The sequence below is a fragment of the Paroedura picta genome, chromosome 5, assembly GCF_049243985.1.
Source record: "Paroedura picta isolate Pp20150507F chromosome 5, Ppicta_v3.0, whole genome shotgun sequence".
NCBI lineage: Eukaryota > Metazoa > Chordata > Lepidosauria > Squamata > Gekkonidae > Paroedura > Paroedura picta.
The window spans coordinates 126,821,627-126,841,928 of NC_135373.1; the positions used below are offsets into that span (position 1 = coordinate 126,821,627).

The 20,302-nt window shown below is 52.6% G+C and overlaps 1 protein-coding gene across 2 annotated transcripts in view; it reads right to left on the reverse strand.

Moving 5' to 3' along the window:
- AHCYL2 (adenosylhomocysteinase like 2) overlaps positions 1-18,559 on the reverse strand; it is a 98,562-nt gene extending 80,003 nt beyond the window's left edge. The window contains exon 1 of one of the 2 annotated variants that reach the window (XM_077340413.1): positions 18,137-18,558. In XM_077340413.1, the coding sequence (XP_077196528.1) occupies positions 18,137-18,493 (357 nt within the window). In that variant the 5' untranslated portion in view covers positions 18,494-18,558. Of the gene's footprint in view, positions 1-18,136 lie in introns of both variants that reach the window. The other variant, XM_077340414.1, reaches the window with a different exon arrangement.
- Between the last annotated feature and the right edge of the window lie 1,743 nt (positions 18,560-20,302).

Genomic DNA, 20,302 nt, shown 5'->3' on the forward strand with positions numbered 1-20,302 from the left:
AGCAAAAACAGCAACACCCAAACCATAAGGGAGATGGCACGGTCAACTTAGATTTCAGGTGGGTCGTCGTGTCGGTCTGAAGCAGCAGGACCAAGTTTTGAAAGACCAACAAAGTTTTTCTGCCCAAAGCCTAATTCATGTTGCACCGAACAACAAAGTCCGAGATTAGCACTTGCTAAGGAAAAGCCCTGGAGTCCAGTTTCCACGAGGCCTGCATACCAAGTGGATTACCACCCAGCTTAACCCCTCAGGGCAGAGCTTTAGAGCTTTGCCTAGTTTACAGCCAGACACATTTACAATAAGATGGGCAGAAGTAACATGTGGATCAGCTTTGGGCTGATCCTACGTTGAGCAGGGGGTTGGACTAGATGGCCTGTGTGGCCCCTTCCCACTCTAGGATTCTAGGAGTCCAGTTCAGCAGTGGAAGGGGCTGCCTCAGGAGGTGGGGAGCTCCCCCTCACTGGACGTCTCCAAGCAGCGGCTGGACAGATCCTTCTCCTGGATGCTGGAGGCTGATCCTGCACTGAGCAGGGGGTGGGACTAGATGGCCTGCATGGCCCCTTCCCACTCTAGGATTCTAGGAGTCTAGTTCAGCCGTGGAATGGGCTGCCTAAGGAGGTGGGGAGCTCCCCCTCACTGGGGGTCTTCAAGCAGCGGCTGGACAGATCCTTCTCCTGGATGCTTGAGGCTGATCCTGCACTGAGCAGGGGGTGGGACTAGATGGCCTGCATGGCCCCTTCCCACTCTGGGATTCTAGGAGTCTAGTTCAGCCGTGGAATGGGCTGCCTAAGGAGGTGGGGAGCTCCCCCTCACTGGGGGTCTTCAAGCAGCAGCTGGACAGATCCTTCTCCTGGATGCTTGAGGCTGATCCTGCACTGAGCAGGGGGTGGGACTAGATGGCCTGCATGGCCCCTTCCCACTCTAGGATTCCATGAGTCTAGTTCAGCAGTGGAAGGGGCTGCCTCAGGAGGTGGGGAGCTCCCCCTCACTGGCCGTCTTCAAGCAGCGGCTGGACAGATCCTTCTCCTGGATGCTGGAGGCTGATCCTGCACTGAGCAGGGGGTGGGACTAGATGGCCTGCATGGCCCCTTCCCACTCTGGGATTCTAGGAGTCTAGTTCAGCCGTGGAATGGGCTGCCTAAGGAGGTGGGGAGCTTCCCCTCACTGGGGGTCTTCAAGCAGCGGCTGGACAGATCCTTCTCCTGGATGCTTGAGGCTGATCCTGCACTGAGCAGGGGGTGGGACTAGATGGCCTGCATGGCCCCTTCCCACTCTAGGATTCCATGAGTCTAGTTCAGCAGTGGAAGGGGCTGCCTCAGGAGGTGGGGAGCTCCCCCTCACTGGCCGTCTTCAAGCAGCGGCTGGACAGATCCTTCTCCTGGATGCTGGAGGCTGATCCTGCACTGAGCAGGGGGTGGGACTAGATGGCCTGCATGGCCCCTTCCCACTCTAGGATTCTAGGATTCTATGAATAGTCTGACCAAGTGAGAGATCAGCTCTGGTCATTTGGAAATTTCCCCAAACTCTCTTCCTACCAGGCCGAGAAGTCGCGTATTCTAGCCCAGACGGTACAGTTCGCCATTGGTCTTCCTGCAAATCAACACACAGGCTTTTGAAACTTCTTTGTCCATCCAAGACAGGACACAACTGAAGAAACATATGAACCTATAATGGTCCTTGGTGCACCACATGATAATACACTGATCTAAACCACCTCCCTTCTTTATGGAGCTGAAGGCAGCTTACAACATTGATAAAATGCACGGAATGGAATACATGGAATCATAAGAGTTGGAAGGGACCTCCAGGGTAATCTAGTCGAACCCCCCTACAGAATGCAGGAAATGGCCACAACAGCCAAGTTCCTATACAATCCCTTCTGCCCACCCACTCACCATCTGCCTAAGTTCATAACATCAGCATTTCTGTCAGATGACTCTCCAGCCTCTGCTTAAAAAATTCCACGGAAGGAGAACTCACCATCTCCCGAGGAAGCCTGTTCCGCTGAGGAACTGCTCTAACTGTCAGGAACTCCTTCCGGAGGTTTAGCTGAAAATTCTTTTGAACTAATTTCATCCCACTGGTTCCGGTCCGACCCTCTGGGGTAGGGGTAGTCAAACTGCGGCCCTCCAGATGTCCATGGACTACAATTCCCACGAGCCCCTGCCAGCTGGCAGGGGCTCGTGGGAATTGTAGTCCATGGACATCTGGAGGGCCGCAGTTTGACTACCCCTGCTCTAGGGCAGCAGAAAACAACTCTGCTCCGTCTTCTATAGGAAAGCCCTTCAAGTATTTGAAGATGGTTTTCATATCACCTCTTAGTCGTCTTCTCTCCGGGCTAAGCAGACCAAACTCCCCCAACCTTTCCTCCTACGTCTTGGTCTCCAAACCCCTCACCATTTTTGTTGCCCTCCTCTGGACACGCTCCAGTTTCTCTATCCGTCTAAAGCTTCATCTGGGGATTATTTCCTCGCTGGCAGCCTTGGTCTTTTCCCCAGCCCCATTTAAGACTCCCTCGAGCTCCTTTAAACGCAGAAAAAGGGCAGGCCATTGGCTCACACACACTCTGGGGCAGAGCAGAAATCAGCTGCTAAAGAGCAGGAAACTGACTCCGAGGAGGAGAGGAAACGAAGAACGTGGAAATCTCTAGAGGAGGAAGCTGCAACCAGACGCTTTACAGCTGACTGGCTTTATTGGCTCCCTTCCTTGATTCCTCGATCATTTAAATCTCATCAACATGCCAAGCGGCTTACTGGGGCAACACTCGAAAAATTCACAGCGGGGACTCGGAGGCAATCAGACCAGACAACGCCGGATGCACCTTGTCAGCAAGGCGCATACAATGCAGCACAAGCAGCCACCCAGCCAGGAAAACAGCTTTGGCCACTTGGTTAAGTAGTCAATGACTCTCACGAGGTAAAGCTAATCATGCCCCCGCCCCCCAGCTCCTATGCACATTGCTCCATCCTAGGCCTCGTTACTTCCTCCAATTAACAGCTCGTTGGAACTGTGGATTAAGCTCAAGCAGCCGGAAGACACGGCACGGATGGGCTGTGTCTTCGACTGGAACTCTGACTTACTCTTAGTCAGCCGTCTGGTGCTCAGCGTGACCCACCACCGCTGCAAGCCAGCCACAAACTCGTGCCGGGACGTCAGGGCTTGAACTCTGCGCTGGGAGGTCGAGAGCATGATTTTAGAGCCCCTTGGCACACGCCCAGCTCCAAGCAGAAATGCTTATGAATCAAAAACACACACACACCATTTCTAGAAGGACTAGACCAGGGGTAGTCCAACTGCGGCCCTCCAGATGTCCATGGACTACAATTCTGGCAGGGGCTCCTGGGAATTGTAGTCCATGGACATCTGGAGGGCCGCAGTTTGACTACCCCTGGACTAGACTAAGGCTCAGAACAATTTTTTAAAAAATTTGGACCCATGTGAGGAGGAGAGCTTGTGCCAGAGGCTCAGTTCCCTTCAGCCTTCTCTTGCACAAGCACGAAGCAGCCCCTCCCGGTCTAAGTTTGGTGTAGTTTGGTGCAAGATCCAGTTTGGTGTCGTGGTTAGGAGTGCGGACTTCTAATCTGGCATGCCGGGTTCGATTCTGCGCTCCCCCACATGCAACCAGCTGGGTGACCTTGGGCTCGCCACGGCACTGATAAAGCTGTTCTGACCGAGCAGTGATATCAGCGCTCTCTCAGCCTCACCCACCCCACAGGGGGTCTGTTATTATTATTATTATTATTATTTAATTTCTAGACCGCCCTTCTCCCAATAGGTCTCAGGGCGGTTTACAACATAAATAGTTAAAATACAATAAAATCCCCATAAAAACCCCAATTAAAAGTTACATATAACATAACATATAGCGGCGGTGGTCACAATTCTGATCTTAGTTCAGCCTGGTGGAGAGAATAATGTTCAGAAGAGGGTGGCACCAATACAATAGATCTAACCATGATCTCGGTGTTAGAGATCTCAATATTGGAGGGGATCCTCTGATGGGTTAGTGGGAGAGCTGCCCTGGCCTCAACCATATGCCTGGCGGAAGAGCTCCGTCTTACAGGCCCTGCGGAAAGCTGGTAGATCCTGCAGGGCCCTTAGCTCTTCTGGGAGCTCGTTCCACCAGGTTGGGGCCAGGACTGAAAAGGCCCTGGCCCGGGTCGAGGCCAGGCGCACATCCCGTGGGCCCGGGACAACCAGTAAATTCATACCCGCAGAGCGGAGTGCCCTGCGGGGGGCATAAGCAACCAAGCGGTCCCGCAGGTAGATGGGACCCAGACCGCGTATAGCCTGTTGTGGGGAGAGGAAAGGGAAGGCGACTGTAAGCCCCTTTGAGCCACCTTCGGGTAGGGAAAAGCGGCATATAAGAACCAACTCTTCTTCTTCTTCTTCTAAATCAATGGGGTCTTTATATGGTCCCAGGTCGAAAGAGGCAGGGTGCGGTTTCTACTTGACGGCTGAGAACAGGCCTGCAAGTAGGACGTTAAAGGGACAGGGACAGGCCGCCGTCCGGGATCTCTGGGGAAGGGAGGGGTAAAAATGCAAAAATAAATAAAATCTATCTCCCAACAGCTTTGGCCAAAGCAATTTTTCTGCAGGCACAGATTAAGGGTAGCACGGTTTAGACGAGTGCCCTGGTTCAAAGCTAAAAATAGCTCCGAATGCAGAATTAATACAGGTTGGCTGACTGCAGGGGGAATTCTATATACCTGCCGCTTTGAGGTCTTTCCCCAACTCTCATGAAACATCCGTGTCCGCGTGTCAAGGGCCGTCGAGCTGATTTACAGCAATCTCATAGGGCAGGAGTGGCTGAACTAGGGCTCTCCAGATGCCCATGTACTACAATTCCCTGCACATGCTGCCAGGAGCTCATGGGAACTGTAGTTCATGGGCATCTGGAGAGCCACAGTTTTGGCCACCCCCGCCACAGGGCAAGGGATGTTCAGAGGTGGCTTGGCCATTGCCTCACTGTGCGGTGAACCTGAGATTCCTTGGTGGTCCCCCATTTAAATATTAACCAGGGGCAACCCTACTTGGCTTCCAAGAACTCATAAAGCCAGGCTTCCTGGGCCATCCAGGGCAGGGCAGAGGGGGCGGCCACTCCCTGCCTCTGTGCAGCTTCCTTGGTGGACTCAAGTACTAAGTAGGCCAACTTTCCTGAGCTTCTGAGATCCAGCGACATTGGGCTAGCCTGGTCCGACAACTGGTGGCGATGAAAAGCCCCATCGAGGCACAGCGGACCTCATAGGTTTCCAAGGCAAGTGATGGACAGAGGTGTTTTGCCTTCGTCTCCTTCTTTGCAGCAACTTGGGACCTCCCTGGTGGTCTCCCATCCCTTTGCAGACCAGGGCTGGCCCTGCTTAGCTTCTGAGATCTGAGCCGTGATTTATTTCATAGAATCCTAGAGTTGGAGGGGACCTCCTGGGTCATCTAGTCCAGCCCCCTGCACTATGCAGGGCACTCACAACCCTCTTGCTCATCCATTGTCACCTGCCACCCCATTGAGCCTTCACAGAATCAGCCTCTCCGTCAGATGGCTCTCCAGCCTCTGTTTAAGAATTTCCAAAGATGGAGAACCCACCACCTCCTGAGGAAGCCTGTTCCACTGAGAAATGGCTCTAACTGTCAGGAACTTCGCCCGGATGTTTAGACGGAATTTCTTTTGCATTAATTTCATCCCATTCGTTCTGGTCCTTCCCTCCAGGGCAAGAGAGAACAACTCTGCTCCATCCTCTGCATGGCAGCCTTTCAAATACTTGAAGATGGTTCTCAGATCCCCTCTCAGTCGTCTCCTCTCCAGGCTAAACAGACCAAGCTCCCCCAACCTCTCCTCCTACGTCTTGGTCTCCAAACCCCTCACCATCTTTGTTGCCCTCCTCTGCACACCCTCCAGTTTGTCTTCATCCCTCTTCAACTGGGGTGCCCATCAAAAGTATGGCAGGGAGGATGCGTCTGCTGCTACTGAGTGAGGCTTGCACCATTTCCCCCAGACTCCTGCCGGCAGCCATAATGCCCGGGCCACACGCGTTTGAGACTCCGTCCGTGTGCAGGTGTCCCCACCCTGTGAAAGTGCATGCGGTCACTGTGGAGCCCAGCTAGGAAGCACAGCGGGGATGAGGCACTCAGGTGGCTGCCTAACTTTGGTGAAACGTTACCATGCAGGATCTACTCAGTTGCAACTGGCCTCAGAGCAAGCAAGGCAGGATGAGCCAACAGCCGTCTCCCCCCCCCATCCCATTGTATTGTATCCCAGGACTACGGAAGATGCAACAGGTGGTAAGGGATTTTTCCATGGTGGCTGGCTGTTTGCAGAATCAGACCATACTTCATAGAATCATAGAATCACAGAATCATAGAGTTGGAAGGGGCCATAAAGGCCATCTAGTCCAACCCCCTGCTCTATGCAGGATCAGCCCAAAGCATCCTAATGCACACAAGAAAAGTGCCTTGTTGTTCTTTGGGTTGCCTTTCGTAGTGCTCACGAGGCTGTGGCTTCAATGTTTTATCACTGAACCTGCTTTAAACAATTACATGGGGGGAAAAAGGATAAAAATAATCAGAGGCTGGAGAGGCTGCTTGCTAATCCCATTTTAGCCGTGCAGTGAAGGAAAGTAATCCTTTTTCTGGGTGGCTTTTATAGTATTTGCATCTGCTTCTTCTCAATAATAAATGATGAAAGCTGCTCCCCAAAAAATCAGGTTTTCGCTCTCTCTCTCTCTCACACAAGCAGGCTGCTGAGGGGCCTTCAGGATACGTTCTTGGAAAAGAAGAGGCTTTGCCAAGTCCAAAGAAGTGTGATGCAGCGGGGAAAAAGGCAAATGCCATTTTGGGCTGTATCAACAGGGGCATCACATCAAAATCACAAGATGTCATAGTCCCATTGTATACGGCACTGGTCAGACCACACCTGGAGTACTGTGTGCAGTTCTGGAGGCCTCACTTCAAGAAGGACGTCGATAAAATTGAAAGGGTACAGAGGAGAGCGACGAAGATGATCTGGGGCCAAGGGACCAAGCCCTATGAAGATAGGTTGAGGGACTTGGGAATGTTCAGCCTGGAGAAAAGGAGGTTGAGAGGGGACATGATAGCCCTCTTTAAGTATTTGAAAGGTTGTCACTTGGAGGAGGGCAGGATGCTGTTTCTGCTGGCTGCAGAGGAGAGGACACGCAGTAATGGGTTTAAACTTCAAGTACAACGATATAGGCTAGATATCAGGAAACATTTTTTCACAGTCAGAGTAATTCAGCAGTGGAATAGGCTGCCTAAGGAGGTGGTGAGCTCCCCCTCACTGGCAGTCTTCAAGCAAAGGCTGGATACACACTTTTCTTGGATGCTTTAGTATGCTTTGGGCTGATCCTACATTGAGCTGGGGGTTAGACTAGATGGCCTCTATGGCCCCTTCCAACTCTAGGATTCTATGGTTCCAGGCCTTGAAACAGTCTTCCTCAACCTTTTGATCATAGAGATAGATTCAAGTGGGTCGCCGTGTTCATCTAAAGTAGCACAATAAAATCAGAGTCCAGGAGCACCTTTAAGACCAACAAAGATTTATTCAAGGCGGGAGCTTTCGAGTGCAGGCACTCACATGCCGGCAGGGAATTGTGGTCCGTGAACATCTGGAGAGCCACAGTTTGGCCCCACCTGGCCTAAATTAATCCGCAACAAAACAAAACACAAAGCAACTTTCTGAACATGATGACCCACCCTGCTGATCCTCTCTTTAAAACAAACCCTCCCAGCAAACAAGCCATCTCAAACGCTGACCTTGCCCTTTAAGAAACACTTTGGTGCCAAACATTTCAAGTTTTGAACTCTCCCAGGCAGGTTTGACAGTCCAGATTGAGATGGCTCTGGCACAGGTGTGTCTTGTGACGTCCCTGCCCCGGCAATGCACCTCACTTGTCCTCTCCCTGGCCCTTCCAGCACCCAGCCACAGCTGCTTGAGACTCACTCTCTCTCTCATGTCTTCTGGCTTGATTCCCAATGCCCTATGAAAAGCCTCTGGGTCAAAAGCCAACCTCCTGAGCAAGAGGAACCTCTAGGCTCATGTCTTTTCCTCTCCTGTCCCTCCTTCACATCCAATAAACATTTCTTGCCTTCCTCCCATCATCGTTCCTTCTTCCCCCATGGGGATCTTTCACCCGCTACCTTTGCAGCAAGGGGCATATTCTTTTGGTGTCATGGTCCAGAGCAGCAGCTTCTAATCCGTCAAGCCGGGTTTGATTCCCCGCTCCTCCACATGCAGCCTGGTGGGGGACCTTGGGCTCGTCACAGCCCTGATAGCGCTGCTCTCAGCCCCACCCACCTCACTGGGTGTCTGTTGTGGGGAGAGGAATGGGAAGATGATGGTAAGCTGGCTTTGAAACTCCATGACAAACCAGTTTGGTGTCGTGGTTAGGAGTGTGGACTTCTAATCTGGCAAGCTGGGTTCGATTCTGCGCTCCCCCACATGCAGCCAGCTGGGTGACCTTGGGCTCCCCACGGCACTGATAAAACTGTTCTGACCGAGCAGGAATCTCAGGGCTCTCTTAGCCTTACCCACCTCACAGGGTGTCTGCTGTATGGAGAGGAAGGGAAGATGATTGTAAGCCGGCTGTGAAACTCCTTTTGGTAGAGTAAAGTGGGGTATAAAAAAACCAACTCATCTTCTTCTATTTCATGAAGGTCACTGCTGTACAGCTAAAGTCATTGGATAAAGCAAACTTCCAGCATGCCCGGGGGTATTTGTGTCTTCCCTCACTCCTCAGATGCCACATGACAAGACGAAGTGCTTCCTCATTCGCCATGACAAACAAACACGGCCATCCTTGAGGATCTCAACTGCCAGGAAAGAATTCAGTTCTCCAATTACAAAAACACATCAAGGAGTTGGCAAGTTAAGTGCCGTCAAGTTGCTTCCAACTTATGCTGAACCTACGAATTAAGGACCTTCAAGGCGTCTGCCCGGTCTTGCAAGCCCAGGCCTGCGGCTTCCTTGACTGAGAGAGCCAGTTTGGTGTAGTGGTTAGGAGTGCGGACTTCTAATCTGGCGAGCCGGGTTCGATTCTGCGCTCCCCCACATGCAGCCAGCTGGGTGACCTTGGGCTTGCCACGGCACTGATAAAGCTGTTCTGACCGGGCAGTGATATCAGGGCTCTCTCAGCCTCACCCACCTCACAGGGTGTCTGTTGTGGGGAGAGGAATGGGAAGGCGACTGTAAGCCGCTTTGAGCCTCCTTCGGGTAGGGAAAAGCAGCATATAAGAACCAACTCTTCTTCTTCTTCTGAGTCAATCCATCTCAGGGTGGGTTGATTGAGCCCCTCCACCTCTTTCCCTGCGGCCTTCAACCTCCCCTAAAGGGGCCAGGAAGGCCACAGAAATTTATGCTATGATAAAAATGGGCATTGATGATGCCACAAAGCTTTCTGCACATGCTCTGTGGACTCCTTTGCTGCATGTCTACCGCTGCATCCCTATACCTATGACAAGGTCAGTCCTGGAAGACACACCTGAAGCTACCTCATACTACATCCGATCCTTGGTCCACCCGAGTCAGTATTGTCCACTCAGGCTGGCAGCTGCTCCCCAGGGTCTCACGCTGAGGTCTTTCCCATCTCCTTTTAACTGGAGGTGCTGGGGATTGAACCTGGGGACCTTTGTCATGCCAAGCAGCATCTCCACCACAGAGCCACTGTCCCTCCCATTGACTAATGACCCACAGGGCCCTTGACCATGCTGAGAAGAAATGTGGCGGCTTCTTGACTGAACATACCAGGCAGGGACGCTCAATAAGCTTCAGCAAGCACCTGCTGACCCCTCTGCAGGGTTTTCAAGGGCAAGAGATGTTCAACGATCCCCTACTTCTGCACAGCAACCCAGGACCTCCGCGGCAGTCTCCCGCCCAAATTCTGACCGGGGCGAACCCTGCTTAGATTCCGAGATCAGATGACCTGGTCTACCCAGGTCGGGACAATTCTGGCCATACCGACTGTCATTTTCCATCCCCCAGCCATGCGCCCATCTTGAAGGGCTTCGTGATCTTGTTGCTGACAGGCTGAAAGGAAGCCTGCTCCGCCGCCCAGCCTCTCCAACCGGCTACGGATGCAGTGGAGAAATCTCCTAAAAATAGAGTACAGGCTAGAGGAGATGGGCCTGGCGTTCTGCAAGGAGCAAGACAGCTTGCCTCAAACAGGATTTTAACAACCCAGGCCCCTAAAGAGAAAACATTTGGGGATTCAGCCTGAGGGGGGTGTAGAGCAGCATGACATAACACCTACAGATCAGAATGCAAGTGAGCAAGCAGGGAAGCACGGGGCCAAAACACATTATAAACTGAAGGCAGCGGAACAGCAGTCAAAAGGATTTGGGGTCCCTCCTCCGAAACAGCCGTTTTCAATCTGCTAGAAACCAGACTCAGTGTCAAAACCCTCATTTAGAAAAGGACCCAAGAGGAAGGCACAATCCCCTCAAAGCTATTTGCCAGTTCACCGGTCAGGCACAGGATCCAGCCACCGTCTCACACGAACGGGACCCTGCTTCACGTGGGACGTGACACGCCTGAACTCCGTGTCCAGCTCCGTGTTCGACCAGCTCAACGGCAAAGCTCACTTTGACAGGCAACCCGAGACCTGTGCATTTCTAGAGTATTATTTATAGTATTAAGTAAGAGCCTCTTGTGGCGCAGAGTGGTAAGGCAGCCGCCTGAAAGCTTTGCCCATGAGGTTGGGAGTTCAATCCCAGCAGCCGGCTCAAGGTTGACTCAGCCTTCCATCCTTCCGAGGTCGGTAAAATGAGTACCCAGCTTGCTTGCTGGGGGGTAAACGGTAATGACTGGGGAAGGCACTGGCAAACCACCCCGTATTGAGTCTGCCAAGAAAACGCTGGAGGGCGTCACCCCAAGGGTCAGACATGACTCGGTACTTGCACAGGGGATACCTTTTTATAGTATTAAAAGCTAGACAGAACCGGACTTTCCGGGCAATCGGCTGCACGAATAGTTAAGTGGGAACCGCTCTTGCGATATTTCTGCTTTTAATCTTTAACTAGCCTCGTGCATCTTACACCGTGGCAGGCCAATGAGATGACAACAGATGCCTAAAATTTTAACACGGATTAAAACTCGAGGCCTGCTTGCCTTCCAGAAGATCTCATGGGGTGGAGGACGAGACGCATCCGTTTTCAGAGAAGCGCATAAATTACCAATCTGGATATGCTTCCTGCTAAAAGTAGCCCAGGGCCAGGAACTTGTGCAGAAACACAACAGGCAGCCTCCTGAATGCCAGACAGGACTGATTCACAAGTTATGAAGGGACACAGCAGAACTATCTGCCCTCCAGGGGGGTGAATTTCAAGAGTTGTGCACAAAAAAAAACCAAATAACTGGGATGGCGGTTTTGCAGACGGGCACCCAACGCAGCAAGACAGCTGCTAAATACCTGTTCTAATCTGCAACATACACCACAGACAATTATGTCTGCGTTATCAGCCAGAAAGTGGGCAAAGGCTTAATTGCTGTGCTTTGTCTTTGAAAAGCAAGCCATAGAGCTTCCGGGCGGGCGAGCTGGCTCAGGACATTACTCCCTGCTGACACCCAAATCAGGATTTGGCTTCGGGCAATGATGTCTGAACGTGATCTGCATCTCCGACAACTGACCGGACGGAATGACAGGCGTGCTTTCAGAGCCACAGTTCCTGGTGATGGAAGCCTTTTGTCCAGTTTCAGCCAGGCAGGCCTGGGACAGAAGCTAACAGTTAACACATAGGATCCCATAAAGAAACACCTTTGGAGGTTTTTAAACAGAGGCTGGACAGGCATCTGACGGAGAGGCTGATTCTGGGAAGGTTCACGGGGGTGGCAGGGGACAGTGGAGGAGAGAGAGGGTTAGAATCATAGAATCCTAGAGTTGGAAGGTACTTCCTGGGTCATCTAGTCCAAACCCCTGCTCTGTGCAGGACACTCACAACCCTTCGGGTGTCAGGTTGTGAGGGCCCTTCGGGTTGTGAGTGTCCTGCATAGTGCAGGGGTTGGACTAGATTAGCGATCCCCAACCTGTGGGCCGCGGACCACATGTGGTCCTTCGACTAATTGGAGGTGGGCCCCAAAGGACGCCTTCTCCCCCCCCCCCAGCCCTTTACAACACACTTTGGGTGTCCTTGTCTCCCATCACTCCCAGAAGGGACTAGCTCGTTGCAGAGAAACAAGCTCAGGGTTCCCATTGATTTGTCATTGTCATGAGTTAAAATTTCCATGAAAATAAAATGTTCCTTATGTTCCTTGTTGTGGCGTGTCTGTATCTTATTTTGAAGGGATGTTTAAACATTACCATAGCGATCAGAGAGCGTTAGGGCAGTGGTTGAGAGCAGAGGAGTAAACTATCCCCCCCCCCCACCGGGCCTCAGTAAAAGGCGTTGAGTGGTCCCCGGTGATAAAAAGGTTGGGGACCACTGAACTAGATGACCCAGGAGGACATTCCAACTCTGTTATTCTACGATTCTAAGATCTATGATTCTAAACCTCTTCAGCGGAGTTCCATCTGACTGGAGGCCTCATCGCTGGGCTTTGTAAACTGACTGGGGTTCGGACAAAAGCTTTATCCTGATCATACATCGCAGCATGCTTAAGCCAATTAGCAGAACCCCTGGACTAAATCTAGAAGTTATTAACCAACGTGCAAGTTCCCAAAGAAATGGCGGCCATGCGCAAAGCCCTTTACGGGCCTCGGCCCTTCGCGTTTGCAGGGCTGCCTCTCCTCCTGAGCTCCACCACAGCAGTGTGGCTCATTGGAGCAGAGTTTTCTGCAGAAGCACCGGGTCATGTCTGACCCTTGGGGTGACGCCCTCCAGCGTTTTCATGGCAGACTCAATACAGGGTGGTTTGCCAGTGCCTTCCCCAATCATTACCGTTTACCCCCCAGCAAGCAAGCTGGGTCCTCATTTGACCGACCTCGGAAGGATGGAAGGCTGAGTCGACCTTGAGCCGGCTGCTGGGATTGAGCTCCCAGCCTCATGGGCAGAGCTTCAGACTGCATGTCGGCTGCCTTACCACCCTACGCCACAAGAGGCTCTTTTCTGCAGATGCCACCCCACAAATGGGCAAGATCACTTCCCCCCCCACACACACACTCACACCTGAGAGCACGGGGAGCCGCATGAGGTCAGGAGGGCTTCTGCTTTTCTAGCATTGTGTGCTCTACTCAAAACCGGACCAAGTTCGTGTCAAGGGGGACCTTTAAGAGCCAGCACAGCATCATGGTTTAGAGTGGTGGACTCTAATCTGGCGAGGCTGGTTTGATTCCTCCATATGCAGCTAGCTGGGGGACCTTGGGCCAGCCACAGAGTGGTCCTGTCAGGGCTCTCTCAGTATCCTCTACCTCACAGGGGGTCTACTGTGGGGAAAGGAAAAGAAAGTGTTTGGAAGCTACTTTGGGAGTCCTTTGGGCAGTGAAAAGCAGAGTATAAAAGCCGATTCTTCAAAGAATCACAGAGTGATTCCCCCACAAAAAAATCTCCAGCATCCAGCCTGGCTTGGAGGAAATTCACCCACCATCCCACAGTAGCAATCAGCAATTCCCTGGTTATGCCAGAAAGGGCCACAAGAGACAAACCCTGGCCCATCCCTTCCTGCCCACCCACTCACCATCTGCCTAAGTTCATAAAATCAGCATTTCTGTCAGATGGCTCTCCAGCCTCTGTTTAGAAATCTCCAAAAATGGAGAACCCACCACCTCCCGAGGAAGAATGTTCCACTGAGGAACCGCTCTGTCAGGAACTTCTTCCGGATGTTGAGATGGAATTTCTTTTGAATTAATTTCATCCCATTTGTTCTGGTCCGACCCTCTGAGGCAACAGAAAACAGCTCAGCTCTATGGCAGCCTCATATCACCTCTTAGTTGTCTTCTCTCCAGGCTAAACAGACCAAACTCCCCAACCTTTCCTCGAACACCTTGGTCTCCAAACCCCTCACCATCTTCGTAGCCCTCCTCTGGACATGCTCCAGTTTGTCTACATCTCTCTTCAGTTTTGATTACTTTGAGAGGAATGGGAAGGCGACTGTAAGCCGCTTTGAGCCTCCTTCGGGTAGGGAAAAGCGGCATATAAGAACCAACTTTTCTTCTTCTTCTACTTCTGGGCATAAGCTTTTCTGTGCATGCAGCAGAACGAAGTTTGTGACCTGTGGCACTTTTAAGACCAACAAAGTTTAACTCTGGGTCTAAACTTTTGTGTGCTTCGCACCATCATGGCTACCCACCAGAATCCACGCAAAACTGGATTATTCAGGAGGGCTTTTTGACCCACCTAACGTGGCTGGGCCATAACAAAGAGGTCCAAAAGAGGCTTTGATTAAGGGCTGCAGACTGCATTTCTGCGTAAACCACACACTGTCTGCCTCTGGATGATGCCACTGTGTAATTTCTGCCTCACTGCTCAATGGCTTATGCTGTGCTCAAGCTCTGCTTCAGTTTTCTGACATCGAAACCTCAGCACTCGGCTTATCGGATGTCCCATCCTGCCGCCTGTATCTGATGAAACCAGCACCGAGCCTCAGAAAAACATCAACAAGCCTGCTTTTCAAATGTGGCTCATTTGCACTGCACTGATTTGAGAATGTGGCAGAAACCATGCACAGCTGGCCACACCAACTCATTTAGATCACAACTTCCTGACGCTCACAATGGCTTCGTCAGCGCCACGTGTCCCTTGCAAAAGGTGCGTCAGGCAGCTTTGAACCATGCTCTTCATTTTACATTTGGGCTGCTGCTTGTTCTCTCAAGAGGCCATCACAATAAGGCCGAGCTTTGCAAACCTCGGAAGTTAAACGCAGGAAAGAAAAGGAATTCTGTTGCCGTCGGAAGCTTCTACAGCAACTCCAGCAACAGATCTGTTAGACCCCAGCAGCACCTCACAGACCAACTGTGAGTTTCAGTGTATAAGTTTTCGAGAGTCAGATACAGTAGAATAGAAATGGGAGATCTCTGAGCTCTCTGATCCCAATCAGAAGGTGGGAGGAGTGTTGTAAAAAAGGCTCGTAAAGGATGCAAAGGTACAATGCAGATTGTAATCAGCTTGACTAGCGCAAAGGTGAAATGCTTGCTGAGCAGAAAATTAGCATCTGTAGTGGGATAAGAAACCCATGTCCCTGTTCAGCCCCCCGGAGTCCTGGAAGGTGTGAATGTCCAGTCATACAAGACTGCGAACAATGCCCAGTCATACAAGGACCATAGCGCACCAAGGGGTATGAGCTGTCCCCCCCTCCATTCCACTCAAGCAGCAGAAAGCACGGATGGAAGAAGGCAAGCAGTTGCACTCCATTACGGTCTAGACCAGGGGTAGTGAAACTGCGGCCCTCCAGATGTCCGTGGACTACAATTCCCATGAGCCCCTGCTGGCAGGGGCTCATGGGAATTGTAGTCCATGGACATCAGGAGGGCCGCAGTTTCACCACCCCTGGTTTAGATACTTGTTAAGGAGAACAGAAATATTCTCCTCCTTACCTGCTGCTACATTTCATGCAGTCACACACCCGAGGTGCTTCCCTTAATCCAAGGCATGCAAAACTGAAATCAAGAGGACCACCTGCATGCCATCATTATAAGGAGCAAAGGGGCGGGGGGATTACAAAGCAATTAATTCACTTTTCAGTTTCACAGAATTCTTCCTCTGGCTTCCGGGAACCGTGTCCTGGAAGGACAAAAGTGGCTAAAGAGAGACTAGTGACATTGGGGGGGAAGGGAGATTTTAAGAACTTTTGCGACCTGCTCTTCCCTTTCCTTCCCCTGTGGATTAATTTATTGCTGCCTGGTCGAACTGTTCTTATGTTTGTACATAAATAAATATTTATGAACTGTCCTTTTCTTGCACGGTAAGCTGTGTGGGCTGTACACTCAATGGGGGAAGGAAGGGTCAAAGTATCCAAACAAACAAACGAAAAAGGGGAGGGAGGGAGGGAGGGAGGGAGGGAGGAAGGAAGGAAGGAAGGAAGGAAGGAAGGAAGGAAGGAAGGAAGGAAGGAAGGAAGGAAGGAAGGAAGGAAAAGACTGAAAGAGGGAGGGAGAAGGAAGGAAGGAAGATATTTGGGTCAAGAGGACCGGCCAGCCTATTGTCACCAAACATCCAGAGTTCTGGGGAAACTCAGGAGTGAATTCACTATTGTGTTAGGACAAACTAAGGTATTACCCTGCTCTTCCCCTTAGGATGTTCTCTAACTGCACACCGGCCAGCATCTTTGCCTGCTTTCCAATAAACGGCAGGATTTACTTCTGGATACAACAAATAATAAACAACACACCAAAGATTGCCCTGTTAGAGGATTCTTGCACGTCTACTTGGAAACTGGTCCCCAGTGCATTCAGTTTACTCACAAATCGGCACGCCTAAGTTTACAGCCTCAGAAATAGAGATGCAAGAGAAGAAAAAGGACAAACAACCCTATCATGCGGAGAGCAAAGCTGCATGTCTCGGGATCAGCAAGTAGGTGGCTGGACCGAAATGCAGACCGATAGAAGCACCATCTATGCACGGGAAAGCCAGCGTGGCAGATCAGGACAGGTGACTTTCAAAGGTTCGGGGGGACGGGGGACGTTTCTTATATAAAAGCCAGTGCTACTTGCATCCCTGAATTGTCACATAACGGAGGTTGGAGGAGCGAGGTTGTGCTTAGGGGAAAGTCCCAGAAATATAATAATAATAAAATGATAAATAAAAGGCCAAGCCAACCCTAGAGAAAGCTCCCCCTTCAGAGGCCGGAGGGAAGAGGGGGCGGTGAGCCTCTGGTGCCAGCATAAAAGGCATTTATTTTTTAAGCACGACAACGGAACAGCACCCATCCTGACGCACAACACCACTGTGACGAAGAGAGAACTGCTCACCATATGCCCCTCCCAAGTTGGGAGGGGGGGGTTGTGCCACTGCTGCTGTTTGCAAATGCCTTGAGCCCCCCCCCCCCTTCCAGAAGCCAGCCCCCCTCCTCTCCATCACTTCAAATGAGTTCAGTATTTGACCGGGAGGGGAGAAGGACCCGCTCATTACAGCATCCCACTGAATAGTAGGAGGGGAGAACCACACATTACACCAGTCCCCACCTGCAAATTATGCTCAGCCTGATGCGGGGCTCAATCAAATTGAAAAATGGCAGCCCTGATAGAACGAACCAATGAATGCTTTTGACTGTCAGAGCCCCTCGCCCCCTCCCCCCAAAAAAGGACAGAGATGGGACTGTTTGAGGCTCAACATACAGGTGGGGAGAGGAGAATTCCTTTTCCCAGGGGTCCACCCACAATGGGAGGGGGCTGCTCTTTCCTGGCCCGGAACAAAATGATTCCATTATTATTTGAAATTATTATCAATGAGAAACATATAAGGAGAACTTCAAAAATCCACCAGAGCCCACCAGACACTTAAAAGGGAGCAGGTTTTTCAGGGAGACCCCCACTTCTAGGGCTGCCAATCCCCAGGTGGGGACTGGAGATCTCCAAGAGTCACAACTGGTTCGCAGAGCCCCATCCCCCTTAAGGCTCCCAACCCACCGGACCCCCCCCCCCCCAAGAATCCCACCTGGTCTTTAGACGACAGATCAACTCCCCTTAGAGATGCCAACCCCAAGGTAGGGCCTGGAGCCCCCACCCCCCACCCCCGGAATCACATCTGGTCTCGAGTCTTAGGGCTGTCAGTCTCCAGGTAGGGCTGGAGAGTCCTTAGAATCATAACTGGTCTGTAGAGATCCATTCCCCTGTGGGTTGTCAGCCTCCAGGTAGGACCTGGAGCCCCCTCCCCTCCAGAGATCCTTCCCTCCCGGGTTGCCACTCTCCAGGCAGGACCTGGACTCCCCCTCCCCTCCAGAGATCCTTCCCTCCCGGGTTGCCACTCTCCAGGCAGGACCTGGAGCCCCCTCCACCTCCAGAGATCCTTTCCTCTCTAGGTTGCCACTCTCCAGGCAGGACCTGGAACCTCCTCCGCCTCCAGGGATCCTTTCCTCCCGGGTTGCCATTTTCCAGGCAGGACCTGGACTCCCCCTCCCCTCCAGAGATCCTTTCCTCTCTAGGTTGCCACTCTCCAGGCAGGACCTGGAACCTCCTCCGCCTCCAGAGATCCTTTCCTCCCGGGTTGCCACTCTCCAGGCAGGACCTGGATCCCCCCCTCCCCTCCCGAGATCCTTCCCTACCTTCTTGACGGTGCGCGGGGCCTCGGTGACGGCGCCGTCGGGGCTGACGAGGGCCTCCCGCAGGGCTCCTGCGGGGGCGGGGGCGGGGGCTGCGGGCGGGGCGGCGGGGGCGGGCGGGGCGGGGTCCCTGGCGGGGCGCGGGGCGAGGGCGGCGGGGTCGGCGCGCTTCATGGCCGAGGCCTGGGGGGGGCGGGGCGCGGGGGGGCCGGGGGGCGAGGGGGGGGCCGGGCCGGGCGCGGAGGAGGGGGGCGCGGAGGAGGGCGACGGGGAGGGGGAGGCCTTGTCCAGCGGCCCGCCCAGCTCCTTCAGCTCCACCGACGACGGCGGCAGCGGCGCCGCCACCCGCACCGACATCATCGCCGCCAGCCCAGCCCAGCCCCGGCCCCGCTGCCGGCCCCGCTGCCGGCTCCCTCACGCACGCACGCACGCACGCACGCCACGCCCCCGCGCGCCACGGGACCGCACGCCACGCCCACCCTCCCGGCAGCCCTCGCGCCGAACACCACGACGCCGCCGACGCCGCCGCCGCCCCGGGCGCCCCTGGGAAGTGTAGTTCCCCCGACCGACAGAATAGGCCAGGGGGCGATGTCCATGGACTACAGTTCCCATGAGCCCCTGCCAGCATTCTCTCATGGGAATTGTAGTCCATGGTTTGGACGACTTTCTTGCTGCCCTCTGGGAGTTTATGGCTTTAAAGCAGGGGTAGTCAACCTGCGGTCCTCCAGATGTCTATGGACTACAATTCCCAAGAGCCCCTGCCAGCATTCGCTCATGGGAATTGTAGTCCATGGTTTGGACGACTTTCTTGCTGCCCTCTGGGAGTTTATGGCTTTAAAGCAGGGGTAGTCAACCTGCGGTCCTCCAGATGTCCATGGACTACAATTCCCAAGAGCCCCTGCCAGCATTCGCTCATGGGAATTGTAGTCCATGGTTTGGACGACTTTCTTGCTGCCCTCTGGGAGTTTATGGCTTTAAAGCAGGGGTAGTCAACCTGCGGTCCTCCAGATGTCCGTGGACTACAATTCCCAGGAGCCCTTGCCAGCATTCGCTGGCAGGGGCACATGGGAATTGTAGTCCATGGACATCTGGAGGACCGCAGGTTGATTATCCCTGCTTCAAAGGGCTGGGGGCGTCTATGAGGGTTTTAAGGAGGAAGGTGGACTGTAAATACAATGGATGATGTCCTGTCAATGACAGAGATAGTGCATTATTATTATCATCATCATCATCATCATCATCATCAGTTTCCCTTGGAGAAAATCTACGATTTGTCGGGCGAACTCTGCAGCCCTGCGCCCCTTGGAGGTCCCTGCCGCACGCAGACCCCACCTGCACATCCCCCCAAATTTCCCAGCCTGGATCTGGCCGGATCGGCCTCTGGCAGGCCTGGAGCCTCCTTACTCGACAACGTCTGTGTTTTCGACCCCAGTAGCACACCAGCACAGGAAAACGACAGTCCATACAAGTCATGACCGATTCAATGGCCTTTCCAGGCTGCTGGCCTTGGCCTTCCTCTGCAGAGCCTTCCTTGGGGGTCTCTCCTCTAAGAACCGACCCTCCTTAACTTCCATCTTACGGTGACCCCATCAAGGGGCTTTCCAGGCAAGGGGGAGCAGAGGGGGTTGGCTGTTGCTTGCCTCTAGCAGAGCCTTCCAAGGACCACCCTGCTTAGCTTCCCAGATTAGGCTATCCCGTGCCACCTGGCCTCCCCTGAACAACTTCAGGAATAACATAAATGCATCCTTATTTTCTTCCTTCCTGTATCTAATGTATCTAATCACATTTCAAGGGGTCAACATTGTAGCCTGCTTGGGCAGAGAGCTTGTGCACTCATTTCACAGACGGAAAAGTGAAGTTCAGAAAGAATCACTTGCAAGTCACCGAGGTCTTTGACCGACTGGATGGTCTTCTAGATTTCTATTCTATCTGAGCAGAAGAAAATACACCAGTTGGAAAAGTTCTCTCAGTGCGGCAGGGGAGTTTGGGATGGCCACAAAACTCTTCCTGGGGTGGGTGATCCATGAGCGGGTGGGGAGGGGGACATGTGCATATCTGGATTTTAGCCTCCTTATCTTTGCCTGGAGCTGAACTGTAAAATGCGAAAGGGGAATCTTTGCAGAGCTTTCCCATGGGAGGGACCCTCAGATTACTCAAGAGAAAAAATGT